Here is a 24,616-nt window from a genome sequence, read left to right as displayed (position 1 = left end):
ATCTCTGACGAGGAAACCAGAACTCAAAACAGTTGTTCCCAAATGGCACCAAAAACTGCCTGTAGTTTCTTTCAAACATGCAGTTTTCTTTTCTTTTTTTTCTTTTTGTGAGGGGGCAAGGCAGTGATGGAGGGAAGAAGGGAGTGGTTATTTTCCTTCGGGGCTCCTCCCTTGCTGTGTACATTGACTTGAAGCAGCAGAACTGGGAGTCCGGATGTGGGATGTGCCGAGGAAGAGGGCTACCACTGTGGCATTCCAGGCTTCGTTGCCATGGCGACCCGAAGCAGGGGCCTGGGGCCTCCTCTCCCCTGACTTGGCGCCGCAGGAGGCCCCAGGGTCTGGAGCTCGGCTGCTTTCCGAAAACCCACCCCTGAGCGTGGAGACCTGAGCTGAGGGGCCTGCTGTATCCAGGTGGGCTCTGGGGAATCCCCATTCCGGGCCCAGCCCTAAGTCACTGTCGTTGAAGCTCCTTTGGCTGATACCCTCTTCAAGCCACTTTGTCAGCCTGTTACCGATATTTAAAATCCTAACAGACAAAGTATATAGCTAGCATGGGCATGCACCACGTCCACCATTATTTAAAAACACAGCCCCCACCATGGGTTTGGGGGCCCTGCTTTAGAGGACAGACCTTGGGGAAATGGCTTAATTTGCCTTTTCTGCCATCTTGTAAAGACCTGATAAATGCTCCCTTTATCACTTTACAGAAAGGAAAAACAGTATTTGGATCAACCATTGAGTTGCGTTCGGCCAAGTTTAGGTTCTTGACTACAATAACCCATGTGAACTGTATTGGTCTCCTTTCCCACGTGAAAGGGAGGAATTGATCGCCTCCCATGATCATGAATGACACTGGGAAATAGAGAGAGAGAGAGAAACAGGCCCATCCCCCTAAAGGCTGATTCATTGGCCATGTGTTTTACTAAATGAAACAGTGGCCTAATGGGATAACAAGATGACAGCAAGCAAAAGTGCAGACCCAACAACCCATGTCTACCATTTGTAGCTAAAGCAGCCCTGGAGTAAATGTACATCATCCCAATTCCATCTATGTGTTCTGATGTTCATGTCCCTAAAAAGGGGTTCATTTATTTTTATTGGGAAAGTGGCAGGGCCTCAGAAGACAGGAAAATTTGCTAAGTGGCTAACGCCTTTTGAAAGCTAACAATCGTTAAAAATCTAACAATCTTTTAAAAAACATTTTTTTCCAAGCAGGTTTAAAGAGCACTGCCAATCCCATCCTTATACCAGCAAAAGTCCCACAATTTTTTTTTCTTTTTAAATGGGAAGTCTGGGGGGTGGGGAGAGAAAAAAAAAAAGAGTATAGGATGTGAACATTCTTGAAAACACCAGGCCCAGGGACAATGGAGGAACAAATCATAATGAAGAACACACGATTACAAAACATTCATAGGAAATCATGGAGCAGGGGAGTGGTTTAAAAAATGAAAATTCTGAATTTCCTCCCTCACTCTCTGAGAGTAAAGTGTTTGAAGCAGGACAAGGTGGGGCCTGAGGCTTCTCAACTCCTTTTCAGGAAGGCCTGACATATCCCAGTACCTTTTAACAAACTTTTAGTGTCTGTGAACAAACCATCTCATTTCCTTATTTCCCCAAATGAAATGGTATCTAACCCCCACCACCACTTCCTTTTAAGTTCTCACTTCCAGCATTATGAATATATACAGGATGAACTTATTGCATATACAGAAATGGTATTTAAATAAACATTTCTATCACAGAATGCCCTGGGAAAAAACTCGGCTACTTCACACTTCCTGCCAGTGCTGGTACAAATGAAGAACCAATCTTACTTCTTAGCAACCTTTAAAATACGTCCATCTCACTCTTTCTGTAAGTCCTAAACAGAGAGAGGACTGTATGTGGTTTGCGGATAAAGGTACTACATGTAAGGCAGAGTGTCTCGGTTAAAATCTGTGAGACATAGTTATTTACTGTATTCCTGTTTATTGTTTTCAAAATGAAGATAAAAGAGAACATTTTAAGCACCAGGCATTCAAGTATGTAGAGAACATTGCATTCAACACATCAGGGGTGTCACATAAATGTAACTTGAGAATCCTGAAATGTGTTCATCCTTATTATTTCTTTGTTTTAAAAAACTTTATCATGAATTCATCTACTGTTGGAAATGTTTTTTATTATTTAAATTAAGCTTTTTAATTTTAGTGTTCCGGATGCAAGATGTCATTTATAAGCTATCTTCTTGTTGCCTAGGTTTTCAGGCTTCTATTATTCACACAGCTTCAGGAATAATATTTTATAGGAGGGTTTCAATAACTCAGGAGATTGAGAACCCTGAAGAACCTGTCTCCCAATAAATTTATTTAACTTTGGGATTATGTAAATCAAACATAATTTGTGATTTATCACCAAATGTTTGCACCCCTCCCCAGTCCCCGTTTGATTTAAGGAATTTGAGCATACAAGCATAGAGTATCCACCATTAATTCTGTCTGTCAGGATGCAAAACCTCATTACACTAAGAGCATCATATACGGAGAAATTAAAATGAATACTGTATATAAAACCTTCGCAGCTGTACTCACAGCTCCTAATAAAGCAGTGATAGGAACACACAGCAGTTTTATGGACATTTAATATGGTGAAGCAGAAGTCACCATATCTGAAGCTGGCATGGCACTGAAGACTATTTCTCTATGTCTTGAACAGCATTCTGGTTGCGTTGGTGAAGTAAACTTGTCTAAAACACATATATCTCCCCTCACTTCACTGCCAACTATCACCTTCTGCAAGTACCCCCTCATGCCACCCCAGCTCCTCTACTATACTCTCCCAAATCATCTCTTACCGGATTCTTCTCTGCCTCTCTGCTTTCCACCCAATCTGACTTTTAAAAGAGTACACCTACTTTCTCTGTATTTTAGAAGGATAAAACTATTCTTGCCTCAGACAAAAGGCATTCCGTGAAAAGGCCACCTCACAAGGCACCAGGGCATAAGAACTGAGCAACAGAAATGCTACCACAAGACAACAGAATGGCTTTTGTTTTGGTTTTTACAAAAATAAGAACAATGTCGTATCCATTCATCTACACTGGGAACAGGGAGACAGTATCACAGAGGTACGTGTGTAGATGCTGCAACATGCAGTATTTGTAAAAATGACAACACAGATTTCTAAGGAGGGGCTTTTAAGACAGACCTAACTTGCTTTTCAAAGATGTTGTTTCATTTTATGTCTGTTGGTAGGCCAAAAGATAACTAAAGGGTATCCCCACTCTCATTTGCTATCAGTCAAAAAGACTCTGTAAAAACAGCTAAAACATCTGTCCCATCTAGGGTTCCTTAGGCTCTTAGAATCACAGAGCAAACCCTCATGTATCTCAGGAAATCAGTGGCTGATTCCACACATTTGGCTAAAACTGGCTAAACTCCTAAACTCCTAGCTACTGCTTTCTTTTTCTCTCTCTCTTTTTTTACCTGATGCTTTCATTTCTGGATTTTTAGATTTGAGGGGTGGGGTTATTTTGGGTATGAGGAAAGACTCTTACTCAGAAAGAAAAGAGCTGATTAAAAAAACAAAAAACAAAAAAACACCTTTTTTACATTATGTTCTACCATAGGGCAGGTTGGGAGAATAGAAAAGAACTTTCAGACAAGAACAGCAAAAAAAATCCAGAGGGAATAAAAGTTTAAGATGCTATTACCAGAAAGTTTTTCATTTATATCTGAATGGATTACTGCTAAGAGATGGAGGGAAAGTTTTTAACATCAGACTGAAAACACTTTCCATTTCTTGAAAATTATTCTAGAACTATAAAGTCTAAAAACTATTTCCATGGCTTGAGATATGTCTATTTTAATATAGTAAGTACTTTATGTTCCTTTAGGGTATAATACACGCATCAAAATGCCCATAGAAATAATCCTGAAAAAGACTGACTGGCCTTCTCTTAAAACCTGTTATTTTCTTGAAAGTAATTTACAGAGTGTGTCAAATGAGGACACAAGAAGCTTACATTGTGTACTTTAATTTTTTTATTTTTTTCAATAAAGGGACAAAATGGGTGTATGAACAGGTTAATGCAGACAACTGCCAAAAAAACACAGACAGTGGTTTTTCCAATAGAACTTAACAAAGACCAGAAACAAATACAATAAAAAGCCAGGTTGTAATGACCTTTGGTCATCCAAATAAAAAAAAAATAAAAACAAAGAAAAATAAAAGATCAAATTAAGTGCCTCTGTTTTGAACAGGGCACATAAGCAATAATAAATAGTGACTCCCATAGTAAAAGATAAAATTTCAAGTTACGACAAACAGCTTTCATTACAGGAATAGAAAAGGCCAATAACAAAATATTCTGCATTGCCATTTACAAAAAAGTATTGACTAAAGCGGGCTTTCTCTTTAATATGCTTTGCATATGAAATTCTTTCCAATCTAAATATAAAGCACCATTTAGTTTTTGGCAATGAAAAAAACTGCAAAACATTGGTTTTTTTTTTTTTTTTTTTTTTTTTTTCTTTCTTTCTTTTACTGCATATGAAGGTAAGATGCTGGAATGTAGGGTGAGAGAAGGAAAGGGACAAAAAGCACACTACATAACAAACCAACGTTATTAGCTTGCAGTACTGCATACAGTATGGCCGCAGGAAAAAGGAACAAAAAGGATATGTACAACCCCTATGACAGCCATCCGTGTGACATTCTAGCAGGCTCCCCCAAACCGCCATTATATGGCTTTTCATCTGTACAATGTCACACTTTTTTGTTTCTCTCTCTTTTTTTTTTGAAGCATACAAATAATTTGCACTATATTATCCTGCCAAATTAAAAAAATATACTGTGGCAGCCTGTTTTTTTTTTTTTTTCCACTACCAAAAAAGGTACATTGATACCTTTTAAGAGAACAAGCAACAGTTAAAAATACAAGCTTCAATATAAATACTATAGTGCCTAACACTAGATGAACATTTAATTCAAATACCATTCTAGAAATACAGAAAAAAGACCATAAATGTGTTTTAGCATAGGAATCAACATGAGTGTGCATTTTCCTATATTTAAGTACTATATAATCTTAAACCTTTCCCCAATGTATGTTTTTTTTTTTTTACAACCTGAAGAGCGGTGTGTATCCAAGGCATAGAATTTCCACTACCATTTTTAAATGGATAACAAGTCTTGTAACACCACCAAGACAATGGAACCCTAAAATGCAGTTCCCCCCTAAACATAATGAAGTGTTTTTTTAAAAAATTTTTTTCTTAACATTTATATTTAAAAAAGTTTTGTACAAAAAAATCCTTGCACTGTAGAAGCGAAAGCAATCATTCATCTCTATGGTAAGTGTATTCTGTTTTCCATTCACAGCGCTTGCAATGTTGAGTCCGAGTAAGTAAGCTCATTAGTCAAGTAAATGGCTGGCAAAGTTTTTTTAAGTTTTTTTTTAAAAAATGCTCATCAATGAGATTGTGTTCAAATTATTTTTTTCAGCATTCTTGCAACTTTTCCCTTAAGCATAGACCTGTAAACTGGGAAAATTGTACAGTGCACTTAATTGTCCTATCTGAGCAGGTTTATTTTATACTCAACCTCTGTATCTCTGATTAGAGAAAAGATACAGATATTACAGGCAGAGTCAAGTGCTATTTGAACACCAACTCGGGCAGATGCTAGCTTAATAAAAAGAAAGGAAAAGAAAAGAAAAAATTAAAAAAATAAAATAAAAACAATGAATCCTCTTCCATGTTAACACAAATAGCACACAGTGTATGGAAAAGAAATGAAGTACAACTTTTAGGGAGCACAGACATATATCCTGCTACTCTTAAAATTCTTTTTCTTCTTTTTTAAGAATGTCACATTTAAACACAAGTCTTAAGAATTCATAGTTAATCATCATTGTATCAATATTAGCTTATACACCTGTTCTAGTTTAAAATGGCAAAGAGTACCATGTTGTGCTAATAAATCACATATTTTTCCCCCTCTGTTACCCTCTGTCAAACCTTATTGTCAGTCTCTTCTTTTTAACATGCTATTCGAGGTCCTAACGTTTATTGTTCGATTGTCCATTTGACAACCAAGTAGGTCTGGATCTATTTCTTCTGGTGCCAGAACTTTTCTTCAAAAGACATTATTTAAAACAAGTTATCTTCATAAAATGAATTCCTTACTAATGTATTTAATCATGTTTCAGGGCCTTTGCACGTTGCACATTCAATTTAATCATCAGTTAAAAAAAATAAAACTTTGGGCAAAAGAGCCCACTTCTTTTAAGCTCTCACCAGGAGCAAAATAGCTTTTATACTGGTATAATCAGTTTTGCTTACAAGATTAAACGAAAGGGAAAATGATGATTAACTAGGACAACGGGTCATATTTTTAGGTAGCCATTGTTGTGAGAAATACAATATAGAATTATACTCTAGGTCCTAAGGTTTATTACCTCACCCAATGCTGATTTAAGCTACAAGTTTATAACAAGTAGAAAGAACCATCAACGTGGTTGTAATAGATCCAAGGCACTCATATTTTAAAACCAAATGATAGAATAAACTTTTTTCTGTTAGTTTGTCAATTCAAGGCCTTTTCTTCCTCTCCAATTGATAATATTTAACCCTTTAGAGACAGACGTTTACTGTGTAGATTTTCTTTCAGTGCCATCTATTCTGTCTATAGAGGGTTAATCCAAAGACTGTTTTTCCTCCTCACGTTATAAAAGAAAACTGTACATGATATGTATTACAGAATGTATGCAGCATGGTCTTTTTCTCTCTCTCTCTCTTTTTCTCTCAGAACGGAACTGGAAACAGCAACGGTGTTTTCTCAGCAACGAATCGGGGACAATTTAAAATAGCCGTAACATACCATACATGCTGTCTAAGTTTAAAAAAAAAAAAAAAAAAAAAAAAACATACACAACATGTAAATTATTGCACAAGAGAAAGGCTCAAAGTTTGCGTAAAATGCAATAGTATTGCCCCATACAGATCATGCATTCAAACGGTGAGAACATAAAGGAAAAAAAAAAAAAAAAAAAAAAAAAAAAAACAGGTGTGCTGGTGACAAGCACTCTCATTTTCTTAGCTTCCGTTACTTCTGTTTGTTTGTTTGTTTAAATCACATGGGACTAGAAAAAAATCCTACAGGTTGTGGGGCTGGAGGGCGATGGGGAAGGGGGGCGGGGAATGGTGAAAAAAGGAGGTGGCAGGTGGGAGTGAGGGAGGGGGTATTCATATACCTCTATTCAGTTTTTATATCATTATTCAACACTCGATCACTGTGCCATTTTTTCATGTGTTTCTCCAGAGTACTGTACACGCTAAAAGGCATCTTACAAATTTCACATTTGTAAACGTCCTTCCCCACCTGGCCATGCGTTTTCATGTGCCTGGTGAGCTTGCTACTCTGGGCACAGGCATAGTTGCACAGCTCGCATTTATAAGGCCTTTCGCCCGTGTGGCTTCTCCTGTGGACAGTGAGATTGCTACAGTTCTTGAAGACTTTCCCACAGTACTCACAAGTGTCGCTGCGTCTGCCCTCTTTTGAGCTGGGCCTGCCCGGGCCCGGACCACTAATATGGGGCGTGCTCCCTCCACTTCCCGTGCCGCTGCGCCCCGAGATCCCTCCGTCCAGCTCCCCGGGCGGCGTGGAGAAGCGCAAGCTCCCGTTCTCCGAGGAGTGCTCCGACGAGGAGGCGAAAGGCGATTGTCTGGAGTCTCCGAAGCTCAGGAAGGGATCTTTGAGCTGCCTGGAGGCTGCGTAGCCGGCTAGCCACTGCGAGTACACGTTCTCCGTGTTGGGCATCGCGGCGGGAGGCAGGTCGAACTCCTTCTCGAGCTTGATGCGCTTGGAGAAGGGGCTCAGCGAGCTGGGGCTGCCCAGCAGCAGCTTTTTGGACAGACCCCCCGAGGCCGACTCACCCGGGGAGCAGCCGCGGCCGTTAACAGTGCCATCGTCTATGCGGTCCGACTCGCCGGCCACCGAGTCTTCGTCGCAAGTGTCCCTGTGGCCCTCGGCCTCGGCCAGGTGGCCGCGCTTATGCTTCTCGCCCAGGACCTGGTGGAAGGCCTCGCTGAAGTGCTGCATGGAGCTGAGCACCATGCCCTGCATGACGTCCGGCAGGGGGCGGCCCTCGTCGCCCACGCCCACCACCGCGCCCCGCGAGCTGTTCTCGTGGTGGCGCGCTGCCTCCAGGCTCAGCCCGAAGCCGTAGTCCACCCTCTCGCTCTCCGTCAGCTCCTCCTCCTCCTCTTCCTCCTCTTCCTCCTCTTCCTCGTCGTCCTCCTCGTCCTCCTCGTCCCCGTTCTCCGGGATCAGGTTGGGGTCGTTCTCGCTCTTGAACTTGGCCACCACGGACTTGAGCGCGCTGCTGGCGCTGCCCACCAGGTCGCTGGTGCCCGGTTCCGGGGAGCTGGCGGTGGAGAGGCCGTCGTCCGACTTGACCGTCATGGGGGACGACTTGTGCATGTGCGTCTTCATGTGGCGCTTCAGCTTGCTGGCCTGCGTGCACGCGTGGTCGCACAGGTTGCACTTGTAGGGCTTCTCGCCCGTGTGGCTGCGCCGGTGCACCACCAGGTTGCTCTGAAATTTGAACGTCTTGCCGCAGAACTCACACGACTTGGACTTGACCGGGGGCTGGGAGGGAGGAGGGGCGGATTGCAGAGGAGGGAGGGGGGGCGTCGCCAGGAAGGGCGGCTTGCTACCTGGCTGGAATGGTTGCAGTAACCTTTGCATAGGGCTGGGCCGGCCGGGGGACAGCGGTGGGCTAGACGTGTTCCCTGCCAGCTCTCTAAGTCTCCTAGAGAAATCCATGGCGGGAGGCTCCATAGCCATTGGATTCAACCGCAGCACCCTGTCAAAGGCACTCGGGTGATGGGTGGCCAGGGCCATCTCTTCCGCCCCCAGGCGCTCTATGCGGTGGGGGTCCAAGTGATGTCTCGGTGGTGGACTAAACAGGGGGGGAGTGGGTGGAAAGCGCCCTTCTGCCAGGCCGGAAGCCTCTCTGGATACTGATCCTGGTATTCTTAGCAGGTTAAAGGGGTTATTGTCTGCAATATGAATCCCATGGAGAGGTGGCTGGGAAGGACATTCTGCACCTAGTCCTGAAGGGATACCAACCCGCGGGGTCAGGGGACTTCCGTGTTCGCTTTCTAAGTAGATTCTTAATCCATGAGTGTTCTGTGCGTGTTGCAAGAGAAACCATGCACTGGTGAATGGCTGTTTGCAAGTTGTACATGTGTAGCTGCTGGGCTCATCTTTACCTGCAAAATAATACAACACCAACATCAATGTTTAATCACCGAGGAGGGCATCAGCAATTGCTTATTTATGTTCCACCTCCAGCCTTCCCTTCCCCCAGCTGTCAACCCCAAGGCCTAAGCCCTCGCTGATCCTATCCCCTGTGCCTAGAATGAGCTGGTACACCTGGGGATTGGTGCCCAACAAATGTCTGTCAAAGCAGTCTTCCTGCCATTTGACTCAGTGCTAAGCATTTTAAATCCAGTCTTTAAAGCAGAAAAATCTAGACCAATCCAAGCTCAAGGATGAGGATCCCTACATTCTAGGAAGTTCAACAACTATCTTACAAATTTTCCAATCTTCACCAGCTGTGTTTTTTGGGACAAGCCATTTCATCTGTGTCTCTGTTTCCTCCTCCATGAAGTGAGGGACTTGGACAAGGTGACCTAAAGGAAAGTCTCCTGCTTCCTAAAACCCCCTGGGTGGCAGGTAAACTTTCTAAATAGGCGATCATTTCATGGAGATATCAAAAAAGAGGTTAACTCATTACAATTCTGTATGGCCCTAGAAATGCTTTTAATCTTCACCTGAAACACACTAGTTGTTGATATTGTTAAACATGAGAAAGTCCTTGTGAAATAATTACATGGAAGAGAGACTAGTAAAATCTCACATCCCAGCCTGTGTGAGGGGCAGTGAGTCCTAATTCTGGTTCCATAACACCCCATGGGGATTCCCATGTTTATCTCAAGGGATGCTGCAAAAAAATCTCAAAAGAGAAATTTAATTCAGACTTAACCAATGGGCCGTATCAAATCTTCAGGAGTTGTCCCCCCAAGTCAAACAAATGCAAGTCTAGAGAAGTTAGGAGGAGTGTCTGGTGCCAACTTAAGCAGACACGGCATCCGAATTGAAGAACAGTTAAAGCAGCCAGCACCATGACGGGCAGCAGGCTGAGAAATGCTACACTGGCCTCCTCCTCATTATTTTGAGAGGCTAACAACGTGAACCAAATTATACAACATCCTGCGCCCTCGGCTGAGCCTCAGCTCCAGTTGAGAAAGAAACAGAAAGATACAGTTCAGCTAGTCAACTCTCTGGCCAGTCGCCAAGCCGTCTGGAGAGGGGCCCTGCTTAAGTCACATTATTTCTTTCTCGCTGAAAAGAACCCGAGAGTGGGAAATGCCGCCGTGGCAAAGAAGGGGCCAGCTTGACTTCCCAATCATTCTTTTTTGGAGCTAGCTAAATTAAAAAAAAAAAACATATAAATCAAGGGAGTCACTAACAGTTTACCAGCCATCTCAGCGTTTGAAAGGGCACAGAAGGGCACAGATGCTGGTGGCCAGAGGACTAGGATGAGAAACATCAGTAACTCCCCAGGAATTTCAAGAAAAGACACTTAAAACACAAGCAGGAAATATTCTTAGGTCCCCCCTTTTAAGGGTTGGGAAGATCCCCTGGAGGAGGGCACGGTGACCCACTGCAGTATTCATCCCTGGAGAATCCCATGAACAGAGGAGCTTGGCGGCTACAGTCCATAGGGTCACAAAGAGTCGGACAAGACTGAAGAGACTTAGCACACATGCCCTTTTTGAGAGGCATTCCTTAAGGCCACAGATACTATTTGTCAGTAACTTTTGAAAAAGGGAAAAATTCACCACGGAGTTAAAAGAGTGGGAATGAGGAATGAATCAATTATGATTCCTCCATTTAGCCAATCAGAAAGAGAAGCTGGCAGCATCTTCTCAGGAGCCCCAAACACTCGTATTCCAAAACAAGCCAGCCTCACTCAAGCGCTTGTCTGAATAGTGGACTCCTGGCCCTGACCTGGTAATTTACTTTACAATGCATTTATAATCTCACTCAATATATCCCACTCCTGGGTAAATCTCTTTAACAAGATTAGATGATAAGATACCAAAATTAGGTTTCAAACATTTGCCTGCCTAATGTGGAAGGGGAAAAAAAAAAGGCAGAAAGATTTTGAAAGAAAATGCTGACATTAGTATCACATTATCTGTCTATTTTTGTTTGCCTCCTCGCTTCAAAAAGAAATAAAAAGCATCATTGAGAGTATTTTCATAAATTTTTTGTTGTTGTTGAACAATGACTTGGGTCCTAAATAGGCAGGAAAAAAACTATCTGGTTCCAACTACCGTGACCCTCAGTGGCTTTCTCCTTTGACTCTCTAGGACTCTGTGTTATTATCATACATTTAGCCTGACAATCTGAATTGGGTAAGTAAAAAGGAGATTTGTCAGCTGAAGAAAGTCCTTAACACTTTCATCACTACCAATGCCTTTAAATAGTATTTTACCTTATAATATTCTATTGAAACCCAGGACTGGACCTATAATTAGCAGTGCTGGTTTTGCAGGCACTATGAATAAATTCCAAAATCTATAGCACTCCATTAAGGATCTCATCTAGGTCCTTTTGAAAAGGCTTAAATGAGGAAAGTCCATTTTATTTTGCTGCCCTGAGCTTTCTCAAATTTTGTTTTTCAGAGCCAGTTATGTGATCATGCTACAGTATGTTAACACTGGGCTTTTACCCTCCCCTCTCTCTCATACATCAGGTCAGAGAAAATGGCATTTTCTCTTATAATGAGCACACAACATACAGTTTTCACTACCTCATTTTAGTATTCCCATCAACTAGATATTCTAGATCATGAGGGCAGCTAGTGTAATCGTAATGTCAATGAGAAGGGCTGTTACGATTGAGACTAAAGATTACATGGAAAGAGCTGCTTTGAAACTAGTAATTATTACCAGTCCACTAATAGCGAATGATGCATCACAGTCTCACCATATAATCTGTATTTCACTCGGCTCATGCCAGTGCACCATATTATATTACAGTGCTCACAGACTCTAAATTCCTAAACTGCAGTCATCAATAAATGTGTTACTTGCCATAATTTGTGAAATTACTTTGTTCATAACATCTTTGATGGTTTAGAAAGACCAGAATTGATTTCCTGCATGGCAAAATTAGGGCTACATTGATTTATTGACGTGTAAAATATAATAATATTCTTCATTTACCCTGATGAAAATCAACTTCTCAATTTGAGAGCCTCATTGGGCATTCAGGGGGATTGTTTTGATTTAGAGCAATAACCAGAGATCTGGCCTCGAGCAGAGGAACTCTGAGGCATCAAAACGGTTAAAATCAGCTATTAGCTCACCTACAGCTTTTACTTTATTTCATTTTATTGTATAGGAAGGAATGACCCCATTTGCAGTTTGTCACCAATGCTCAGGAGTTATAATTTAGAAGAGCAAATTCTGAGGAGCGACTCTGGCTCTACGACTTACTGGCTGATGGCTCTAGGATAATCATTTAATTTCTTCAAGTCTTAGGTTTCCTATCTGTAGTGTTAGTTGCTCAGTCGTGTCTGACTCTTTATAACCATGGACTGTAGCCCGCCAGGCTCCTCTGTCCATGGGATTTCCCAGGCAAGAATACTGGAGTGGGTTGGCATTCCCTTCTCCAGGGAATCTTGCCAACCCAGGGATGGAACCTGTGTCTCCTGCATTACAGGCAGAGTCTTTTACCCTCTGATCACCAGGGAAGCCCTTGTCTGTAAAATGAGTGTAAAAACAGTACCTTAAAGAATTGTGAGGCTCGAGTGACAAATGTATACAAAAGCTCTCTGTAAACTATCATGTCCAACATTAATGTGAGTCTTCTTTATTCCTAGGCTTGACTAGTTACCTAACATGATGACTAACCGCACATTACACACCCACAAGGGCTTTTGTAGACAAGACTGGAATCCAGGATCCGGGCCTTCTCAGGCCAAGGGGAGACCCTGGTTAGAGGAAAGCAAGAGCAGGTGATTTTAAGGCCCTGGACCATGGTCCACACAGCCAGGAGGCCACAGCATAAGTGCTAAATGCTCTGAGAGCCTAGGGCAGAAGGTTAAGGAAGCCAGTGGGGTGCAAATCAGTTCTGCCCAAGGACTTCCTGGATCCCTACGACCCATTTCCACATACCTCATTCTGGTCACTCCTAAACTGGCCCTGCCAGCATGGGCCCCAGCAAACTAGAAGATTCCTAGTTTCCCACCCCCTCAGATCAAACTCCCTGCCCTCAGGAGGATGAAGCTGTAGAGAAGGCGCCTGTTTCCCAGGCAGCAGCCCTTGGGCCCCCACTCCATCCTCCCCTCTATGCCCCATTCTTTTCTCCTCCCTTCCTTCCAAAGGCTCTGTTCACACAGCCAAGGACAGGCCCCAGGCAGGCACCCCCAGCAAAACGAGGAGAGCTCTCCCCACCCAGTCAGCATGTAGGCACTTGACACCTTGAGTCCAACCCCCTGAGCTCTCTGCAATCAGTGACCTAACCCAGTCTTCAGCCCAGCTAGGTTGGGGCGGTGAGGGGGTAAGGAGGTGCTTTTAACCCCTGCACCACCCAGCCCTCAGGACCTCAGGGCTTGTGAAATTTCATACAATAACTCTTTGTTAGCTAGAATTACCTAGGAGTTAATAAAAATAAACAACCAGCTTCCAGTTTGATCTCAGGCTGTAGGCCCTGCCCTGCAGATACCATTCTGACAAGAAGACTGGGTCTAGTTGACCTCCCATCTGAAAACCAGCCACCTTGAAGGCCCCAACTCCTGGCTCTTCATTTTTTTCATTTACTTTCAAAATAAAAACGGTTTCCTTAAATACAAATTAGACATCACATTTCTTTTCTTCTTGAGCCCACTTTTTTGTATTTGGGGTAGAATCAAGCCCCAGGCCCTCACCCCCTCCCCCTCAGACTTTTTAGCCATGTGTGACTCATACCATGGATTCCAACAGACAGAGGCAAACTGTATTACCTTTTAAAACAACATCTTTCAGAAACATTTTTATAAACATACAAATCTAAATTTCATAAGAAGGTCCCCACTATAAAAGTTGGCTTGAACCAGTAACTAGACAGTGATAGTGATGGTGGGGGTGGGGGGTGGTATCTTTGAATTTTAGCAACAATGCTGTGCATTTTTCTCTGAATCTAGGAGAAAAACAAGTAGAAATTATATATGTAATGTACAATGCATATATAAAAATATACCATGTTTAAAAGTACATGCATATATAATATGCATGAGGATACCTCTACAGTAACTCTGAACTGAGTCCTTTCTGGTTCTGGTCTCTGCTAAAGACACATGTCATGGAGTAAATTCAAAGTCCTCTAAATGAGGCCATGAGGGTGAATGCCCAGCAATAAAATGGGCCCTGAACAGACCTATGCAGTCACCAGTCATGGAGCCACACAAGACCCTGGGGAGGAGACCAACAGGGAGGAGCTGCTGTCAGCCTCATGCCCTCAGTAAGGAGAAAAAGAAAGGGGGGAAGGAAAAAAGTCACTGGGGCTGAATGACCTGGGGGAGCCAGGTGCCAAATGAGTAATGGGATACACATATGCAGATGCCAAGGTATTTTGGAAGTAACTCCTTTCAGTACTTAAAACGTAAGGGTAATTTCCAGCAACTCTCATCTCTACACACATGGACATTTGTAGAAGAAAATAATGCTCAACTTACAAATACCCTGCGGGGCATATTCTGCACTCATCCCAGGCGTGGGGATTAGAGCTCCGTGTGCAGAACGAGGGGAGGAGAGGCCCCTCCAGTGCAGAAGTTTATCTGTGAAAGAAACCCAAAAATCAAGCATGAAAGCTATAAACAATGTGCATTGTAAACCACAGGATATCACATTTCAGTTCCATTAAAATAGATTAACATCATTACAACAGCCTTGCAGATAGTGAACAGGCCCAAGGCCTGTATCAAATGAACAGTGGTGACTTCTTTCCCACAGTTCTGTTCTTAATTTGGGGTTTTTTTTTTTGACAAAAGGGAAGGGAGTTGATGTTTTAGGTATGGGGTAGGAGGGGGAGTGTTCTTTGGTTCATTTGTTAGTCTGATTATTGTTTTATAATAAGAGATGTGTGAATAGCAAAAGGAAATTGCCAGTATGATCGGCAGGCTGGTAACGTGGCGAGGTTATCTGCAAGGCTGGCTTACGTGCATACATTTACTTTACTTATAGACAAGCTCAAGCAAAAAACAATATGGTAACAGAAAATGAGTGCGTTTGTGACTCTCTCCTTCTGGAACAGAGTTCCACTCTGCCTTCCCTGTCCTACACTTCCCCTGCTGTATTTAGCACCTTCAATGATAGGGAAACCATGGACATCTCAGGACTTGGAATTCTATCCATGGAGTACCCCATATAGACATGTCTTCTTATAGCACAAAGCAACGTAAAGACTAGACTTGAAGGTTAAGGTAATTTGGCCAAATCCTCACCTTTAGGATAAGGAATCCTGCCACTCAGTGACTAGGAGACAACCAGCACTCCAAAAACAGCAGCACCCAGAAAGAGTGGCCCACCTTCTCTATTCCACTGCACTGGGCTGCATCCTGGTGAGGAAAAATGACTGCTCACACTAATAAACATAAATCTAGCCATAAATCAAGCATTTCTAGCACTGAGATTTTTGTGAAAAAGGAAATATTGGGTTTGCGCAACCTGGGGATTATATGGTTTATATGGTGAGTTCCTAGCTTTTGCAAGGCCACCTTGAGCTAACCAAGCATGGATAAGTCAATCTTGAGACACAGAAGAGAGGGACGGAGCAGGGACGCTCCGTGCGCTCTAGCGGCTTGGAGTTTGAGATGACTGGGGGAGGCAGCAGAGAAGAAAAACAGACTTTGATGGTGAGTAAACAGAGTATGTTTTCCATTAGCTTAATATTAAGAGCACTTAGAAGAGTTGTTGTTATACTCTAGGATAGCAGGTCTCAAGTGTAAAATACGTCCTGTTCTCCTTCTATAGATCACACTGCCAAGAACAGCCAGGGCGACCAGCACAAGGTTCCCTTTCATAAGGAGCCTGGTGGCTAACAATGGCGTGGCGCTCATGGAAGCTCTTAAGTCTGTTGTTACCGGGCCTGCCCAGGGAGGCTGCCTAGGACCATCTACAGAGGCAAGTCCTCCTCCCTGACCATCCCCAACCCCCCAAAAAAACAAATACCACACAATGAACCAGCAAAAGCTGAAGACTGGACTTGGAAAACAAGCATGCCTTCAACCAACTGCTTACATTCCATGAATTGAGAGGTGAGGGTGAAATTAACTACAGATTTAGTCATAGCGTTTTTCAATGAGAAATCTGAGAATGCATTTTTGCACTTGTTCTTGCCTCAGCTATTGAATAAATTTGTTTGTCACCAAGACTGAAATCCATTTCTTAGGAGACCCACACAACAGGGTACTATGACCCCAACATGAGAGCAACAAGGTACTTAGATGTTCAGATGCGGGTAGTCTCGTTTCATATTCCCCACCCCTGACTCTGGGAAGCAACCCTTTGGTGCCTTGACTAGACCTCCAGCACGAAACTGGAGAACTGTTAACCTTGTCCAGGCCTAACCAATTGCATGCATCTCTTGTTGGCAAACTCCTCAACTAACCCACTGGCCTAGAGCAAACCAAGCTTCTGGGGGTAGCAGCCTAACCCCGTTTCCCATAGCACTAGGCCACAGGGCAAAGTGAGGCCTCACCAAGGAAAGTCTCTGAGTACCTAGCACCAAGATCTGGTTTTGGTTTCTGAACTGTAAAAAACCTTAGAGATCATCAAGTCCAATGCCTTCATTTTGTAGATGGGGAAACTGCTGCTGCTAAGCTGCTAAGTCACTTCAGTCATGTCCGACTCTGTGTGACCCCACAGACGGCAGCCCACCAGGCTCCCCCATCCCTGGGATTCTGTAGGCAAGAACACTGGAGTGGGTTGCCATTTTCTTCTCCAATGCATGAAAGTGAAAAGTGAAAGTAAAGTCGCTCAGTCATGTCTTAGCGACCCCATGGACTGCAGCCTACCAGGCTCTTCCATCCATGGGATTTTCCAGGCAAGAGTACTGGAGTGGGGTGCCACTGCCTTCTCCGTGGGGAAACTGAGGCCTTGAGAAATGAAGTGACTGGCTCATAGCTAGACGGATGGTTAACCACAAAGTGAAGATCAGAATCAGTCTCCTGACTGTCCATCCAGTGCTCTTTTCTGGGATATCCATCTCTCTCCTTCCCTCTTGTGGTTCCCACCATGTTCTGCACTGCCCAAGAAGTACCAGTGAGGAGGGATCTCTTTCTCTTGAACCACTGGGAGGAATAACCGCTCTTGGAGGAGAATCCAGCCCAGAGGTGTTGAGTGGGCCTTTCAAACAGTCTGAATGAACTGACTTGGTTTCAAAATTAGAAAACACCACCTGATCTGCTTCCTGAGCCTCCTGGCTCACCTCCACTGTTGTCATCCTCTACCTCTGCTTCCCCTCTGAGAGTCAGCAGAAGAGAAACAAAACCATTCCTATGAGCCAAACAAGCTCCTGACACTGTCTCTGTGAGTGAGACTCATACTTGCATTTCTCTTCCCCCACGAACCAAAGGCAATGGGCAGCCCCAGCTGATTCTGCAGCCTCTCCCACCAAACATATCTCTAAACACATTCTCCTTGGTAAGCAGAATCAACATCCCCACAGGAACTGGAAATGCTAAACTGTTAATAGCCTCCCTAGGGCTTAACTTTTTGCTATGATGCTTTCAATTATTTCATCACGGTTTAGACAGAGTCGAGTCTCACAATTAATGCTTCTAAGCATCACCTTCAACCAGCAGCTCTGCCCACCCCCCAGGCTGCCCCTGACTGAGGGCCTCTTCTCCTCCCACCCACATTTTCATTCTCCCCAGGGGGAGGTGGGCTCGGCTGGCTGGCAGGGAAGTAGGCAGTTGACCTATGCTCCCTTTATTTCTTTGGTAGTCCTCTCAGGGCAGTGGTTCTCAAAGTGCAGACCCAAGCCCAACATCAGCATCACCTGGGAGCTTGTTTGGAAATGCGAAGTGCCCCCACCCCACCCCCAAAAAAGGAAATGCAAAGTCCCAGGCCCTTCCTTAGACTTACTAAATCAAAAACTGGGTTGATGGGGAGGGGCGGAGTGGAGTACAAAAACCTCTGTCTAGCAAGCACTCCCAGGGATTTGTATGCACAATCCAGTTTCATAAGCACTGTCTTAGGGTAAGAGGAGGCATGGAAGCTGGAAGCTTTGATGTTCTCCTGGCAGAGATCCACTGGCTATGAGGTTGTCTGGAACTCACCTCCTTTAGGACCAGAGCAAGCTTGGGAAATTCCTAAGGATCCCTCCATGTGGAGTCCAAGGTTCCACCCTTCCTCATTAACCAGGAACAGCCCCAGACTCAAAGAGGGAACGCTCTTTGCATAACTTCCCAAGCAGCTTTTGCCAGGCAGATGATGTCCTCACTGCTTCCACAAAAGTGGAAGTGTTTGTGAATGCAGCTGTGGCACGCCGCATGGTGTAATGTAGCCAGTACTGGACTCCTGTTTCCCCTTCTGGACTTGCAAATATGTGGCCCTCTTCTGAATCAATCTTTTCATATGCCTTGTACTCCTCCGGTGAAAAGCACTTTAACCTGTTCTGTTGCATAAAAGTCTCTCCAGACCCAGCATTTCCATTTAGGGCCTCAGAAATGCCTTATGCATTTGTTGTTGTTGTTTACTTACTAAGTCATATCTGACTCATTGGGACTCCATGGAATGGAGCCTGCTGGGCTCCTCTCTCCGTGGGATTTCCCAGGCAAGAATACTGGAGTGGGTTGATGTTTCCTTCCCCAGGGACCTTGTGCATTATTAGGTTACAATGGTTCCTTATGGCTGAATAATAAATAATGAATTTTATTTTTCTCAAGTCTCATTAAAAATCTTTACTGAATTGGGAATGGTTTTGACTGAATGTTGTGCACAGGTCACTTTACATTTCTATGTGCATCAGGACCAACTTTTGACAGAGAGCGCTATAAGCCAGGTGGCACGTCCCTGGAATTGAAGATCATTAAATCAAGTTCTAGGTTTCCTCAAGAACATCTCAAAGACTCCTTAACTATTGACCTGCTATTTGTTTCCAAAACGAATCCCTGGGTATGTCATATAGCCACATCACTGTCTACCAATCAACAAGTAATCCTGCTGATGTACAAATGGGCGGAAACAGCCGAGCACAAGGCAACATTTTCAAAGCACTGCATGACTGCTCCAGGTGCCGACTTTTATCAAGATTTGAAAACCCAGGCCTCTCTAGAGAAGTACATACATGTATGGATGTTTGCTGTTCGCTAAAGTGTATGTGTGCATCTATGTATTTCTTTTCTTAAACACACATTTCTAGATAATTTCCCTGTTTTCCTAACAAGATGAAGCACGGGAGTAGAGCTCTTCCCAAGAGGAAGGGTCACCCTGTGAAATGTGACCTCCCACTCACCTTGGGTCTCCTTGAAAAGAATGGATGACAGTCCACTATAATGGGGAAGAATCTCTCTATTGGTGACAGGCCAAAATAAAGGACCCTGGTTCCAAATAGGAAAAGGAGTTCGTCAAGGCTGTATATTGTCACCCTGTTTATTTAACTTATATGCAGAGTACATCATGAGAAACGCTGGACTGGAAGAAACACAAGCTGGAATCAAGATTGCCAGGAGAAATATCAATAACCTCAGATATGCAGATGACACCACCCTTATGGCAGAAAGTGAAGAGGAACTCAAAAGCCTCTTGATGAAAGTGAAAGTGGAGAGTGAAAAAGTTGGCTTAAAGCTCAACATTCACAAAATGAAGATCATGGCATCCGGTCCCACCACTTCATGGGAAATAGATGGGGAAACAGTGGAAACAGTGTTAGACTTTATTTTTCTGGGCTCCAAAATCACTACAGATGGTGACTGCAGCCATGAAATTAAAAGACGCTTACTCCTTGGAAGGAAAGTTATGACCAAACTAGATAGCATATTCAAAAGCAGAGACATTACCTTGCCAACAAAGGTTCATCTAGTCAAGGTTATGGTTTTTCCTATGGTCATGTATGGATGTGAGAGTTGGACTGTGAAGAAGGCTGAGCACCAAAGAATTGATGCTTTTGAACTATGGTGTTGGAGAAGACTCTTGAGAGTCCCTTGGACTGCAAGGAGATCCGACCAGTCCATTCTAAAGGAGATCAGCCCTGGGGTTTCTTCGGAAGGAATGATGCTAAAGCTGAAACTCCAGTTCTTTGGCCACCTCATGCGAAGAGTTGACTCATTGGAAAAGACTCTGATGCTGGGAGGGATTGGGGGCAGGAGAAGGGGACGACAGAGGATGAGATGGCTGGATGGCATCACTGACTCAATGGACGTGAGTCTGAGTGAACGCCGAGAGTTGGTGATGGACAGGGAGGCCTGGCGTGCTGCGATTCACGGGGTCGCAAAGAGTTGGACACGACTGAGTGACTAATCTGATTTGATCTGATCTGAACTGTCCCTTCCAGCTCCAGCATTCTCAAGTCTCTTCTCTACACCCTGCCAATAGCCAAATTACAGAGTACACTTAAAATGTGTCCTGAAAGTTTGTAAAGTTCCATGAATGAATTCATTCTAGTTGTAGTAATATTACTGCATCTAAATCACAAAAATAACGACAGTGCAGCTAGTCTAGGATAGAGGCTTCTTTATCTAACTGAAAGCAAATCCACTGAATGTCCTTCTATCTCCTGACCCTCTGTTTAGGACAGATGCCAGCCTTCATCTCTCAGATCCTGTGACTTACTAGAGTATGTATATTATAGTTTGACTAATACAATATTATAGAGCCAACAGTAGCAATACCTGTGTCTTGAGTTGTGTCAGTCTGACTGAAAATGTGCCAGCTTTATCACTGCTCACAGACTTCTTAATTAACCTTCTGATATTGTCAAAATTGCATTCCCTTTTGTTCTAGAAACGAGCATTTATGTGAGCACATCTCCCAGCACTATGCTTTTTCACTAGCTAAGATTTTACCAACTTGTGATGTTCTGTACAATCAAAAGCAAACAAGAATTCTACAGACATCACTTGATAGAATTTCTTTGCTGAAACTTGTTCATGGTCCTTGTATTCCTAGATACTTCACCAGTGACTTTAATCTCATCAATCACTCACTTAAAAACTCTGCCCCCCTCCTTTTTTAAACCAATTTTATCATCTCAGAGCCTTGATTATCTAAACAACATGTTACTAATTTCACCTGTTAAAAGAGTTCTCACCCTAGGCATCCACTCTATCAGTGGGGAGAAGAGATGACATCTTTCATGCCCCTTTATCTATAAAAATGAAAAAATGCAAGCCACCAATCTGTCAGGCCTAAACAGAATTTTCTGCAATCTGTGCCTTTAACATAAGCAAAGCATATAATTCAAAAAAAAAAAAAAAAAAGGGAGCCTGCTTTTCAGAAGAATAAGTAAGCCAAAGACATTATTGTGTTGTTCCATCTTTGTGTTGAAATGCAGATTTCCCACTAAAAGGCAAATCCTTCATTTCAAAAGGTTGAATAGGATGGTACTTAAAAAAAGAATTCCAGCTGGTTAAATTTAGGGTGTTGAAAAAAGTTCATTCCAATAATATTCTTTGGCTCTAGGCCCAAAGTATTTTCACTTGATCGTGAATTAGATAAATTTTTATTACATTTTAAGCTCTTCCCTTAGAATGGTGGAACTTGAGGAGACTGGAAGGGCAGCTGCATAAAAAGACAAATCATCTTATACGACAGTTTTTTTTTTTCCCTTGGTTTAACTGTGTACCTCACTATGCAAAATTTGTGTACCCAGTATAAATTCCATTCATTCATTCTTTGACACATTCATTCAACAACTATTTACTGAATGCCTATAATGCCCAAAGCAATGGGCTACCTCTGTGGGCAAAACAAAGAAAACTCAGACACAGACTTCCCTACAGGAAACTCCATCTAGTAGAGAAGATAGACCTGGAAAGGAATCGCTATGCTCCAAAGTAGAAAGTGTGTCACAAGACAAGTACAGATAAACTGCAATGGAATTCAAAGGAATTTTGGAAGATAGGACAGTGGCTCTGAGGAAGAGGTAATTTAGGGACTAGACCTGGAGAGTCAAGAGGAAGGCCTTTCTAGGTAAAAGAAAAGGCAAGTGTGGATGCCCAGAGAGAAGCAAAGCTCCAGGTATACTCAGAGCAAACGGGCTCAACAGGTAGTATATTTAAATCAAAACATCATGGACAAATCCACTCAGTTGACAAGAGAGGATATAGTCATCTAAATAAATAAACCCTCAGGACTTTTGTGAAGGATTCAGCTTTCACAGCTTCTTATTTTCGAACATCACATTTTCTTACAATAATGGTTGCAGCCATGTGGATGCTGGTGAAACTATGAAAGTTCATCTGTCCTGTTTTGTTTCTGCCCCGTCCCCCACCACCTTGACTGTTTTTCCCCCTGATGAATGGTGGGTGGTCTGCCAAGGCAGAATTCACTGTGTTTTATTCCTCTGAGTCAGCCAAACAAGTGCTGATAGCCATGTTCTTCCTCGCAATACCACCTCCCCGGCTTAAATAATCTATTTCAGATGTATCATTGCTAGTTTCAGATGGCCTTGTACTTGCTGACACATTTTCAACAAACGACTGTGCAAGAAATGTGGAGATTTTCCTATACTGCTGTGTCTCTTCAATCATCAGCTTGACCTTCCCTCCAAATTTCCCTGCTTTCTTCTCTTCAAAGCCCTGGGGAGGGCGGGGGTAACCCTACTCCGGCTCTGAGTCCTTATATGGAGGAATCTGTTTGTGTGTGGTGGGGTGTGAGGGAGAGTGTGTGTGAGTGAGTGTGTGTGTGTGTGTGTGTGTGTGTGTGTGCGTGCGCTTGCATGCATGTGTGTGTGTGCACTTGCCTCTACCCAAGATTATTTTTCAGGTTATTTAGTGGAATTGGGAAACAAGTTTTAAAGGGGCCTTGCCCAATGGGTTCCTTCCTTCATGGGTCCCCTGAATCTCTTTCCAGATTCCCTTCTTCCTGTAGGATGTTAGGGGCTCATTCCTCTATAGAAAGTGAAGTTGCTCAGTCGTGTCTGACTCTTTGCGACCCCATGGACTGTAGCCTACCAGGCTTCTCTCTCCATGGGCTTCTCCAGGCAAGAGTACTGGAGTGGGTTGCCATTTCCTTCTCCAGGGGATCTTCCCAACGCAGGGATCGAACCCTGGTTTCCTGCATTCCAGGCAGACGCTTTAACCTCTGAGCCACCAGGGAAGCCCCATTCCTCTATAGAGACTGCTAAAACAAAATCAGGAATTTAAGTTCTTCAATCCCAACTCTGCCATTCACCAGCTATGTGACTTTGAGTAAAGCACTTCCCCTTACTGGCCCTAAGTTTTCTCATCTTTAGAAAAAGAAGACTGGAGTAGATGAATGAGTTCTTTCTCCCAAGCGAGTCTTGAGTCTCCTTGGGACCAGATCAAGGGCACAAGTAAGACACCTACTACGGCCCATCCTAGAAGGTGGCCAGGATGGAACTATACCCTGTTACGACCTGGCAGGATGAGGCCAGTGTGGGCTGGTCCCCAGGCTAATTCTTAAGACTCAGAATGTAGGCCTGGTGCTGGTTTCCAATCTCCTGGGGCACAGTCTCGCAAAGCTTACCTGTCTTGAGTTTCAACAGGAAACCTAGGTGAGTCCTGAGCCAAAGAGACTGAAGGTCAGAGAGAACCAGGAAGGAATTTCCCACAAACTCAGGCTAAATGTCAAGGGGAAAGGTCTCTGCTGTCCGTGCCAGAAGGCCAGTGGCAAAGATTGGCCTCATGCCAGAGCCTGGCACCCCCTGTACATGAGGGCACACACAGGACTCTGAGAGAAGCCAGAGTGCTCTCCCAGCCACCCCAACCAGAGAAGCCAGGCCCCAGCGCCCTGTGGTCCCTGCCTCGGCCAACTTGCAGTGTTCCTGGAAAGCCGAGTGTAAACTGAATTTCTGTAAACTGAATCACATTTGCTAACGGACATAATTTCAGGGATGTTTCATCACCCTTCCAGGCTCATCGAAAATTGGCAGGGCTTCTAACACTTTTACCTTTTAAGTGCTTCTTCCTCCACCCCCTCCCCAACCTCTCTGTCAAGTAGTTAATGATCTGTAAACAAACACTTTAAATTCAGTGGGGGAGCTCACTATTTAAAGGAACCCTGTGGCGAAACCTTTTGAAAAGTTAACAATCTTTCTGTAATGTGAAAAATCACCCTCTAATTTATCGGTTTCCATTGATGAGATTTGGTGTGTATTGGACTTTCTTAAAGTGGGACTCAACCGCAGTACCTTTGTGGTTAGAAGAAGGGGTGATTAATGAAGAAACTGAAGTCCCAGACATGTTTCTTTTGCCCTAATTGTCCAGCCTCACGCACATGTATTCACAGACCCCACTCACCCCACAGAGAAAAGAAAAGGCCGGAAAATCATAGCCCCAGCACCTGGAAAGCTACACCTGCATCTCTCCAGGATCTGATGCCTGGAGGAA

General features: G+C 43.5%; 1 protein-coding gene across 8 annotated transcripts in view; it reads right to left on the bottom strand.

Moving 5' to 3' along the window:
• The window catches only part of BCL11A (BCL11 transcription factor A), a 101,537-nt gene that overhangs the window by 998 nt on the left and 75,923 nt on the right, over positions 1–24,616 (bottom strand). The window contains exons 3-4 of one of the 8 annotated variants that reach the window (XM_070379532.1): positions 14,777–14,878; positions 7,498–9,257 (exon numbers count right to left, since the gene is read on the bottom strand). In XM_070379532.1, coding sequence (XP_070235633.1) covers positions 7,498–9,257; positions 14,777–14,878 — 1,862 coding nt within the window. Of the gene's footprint in view, positions 1–3,537; positions 9,258–14,776; positions 14,879–24,616 lie in introns of those variants that run through there. The other 7 variants (XM_005890496.3, XM_005890495.3, XM_005890492.3 and 4 more) reach the window with 7 other exon arrangements.

Source organism: Bos mutus, chromosome 11 (assembly GCF_027580195.1).
Source record: "Bos mutus isolate GX-2022 chromosome 11, NWIPB_WYAK_1.1, whole genome shotgun sequence".
In the NCBI taxonomy this organism is placed as follows: domain Eukaryota; kingdom Metazoa; phylum Chordata; class Mammalia; order Artiodactyla; family Bovidae; genus Bos; species Bos mutus.
Note: the sequence above shows the minus strand (reverse complement) of the source record. Positions and strands in the feature narration are given on the sequence as shown.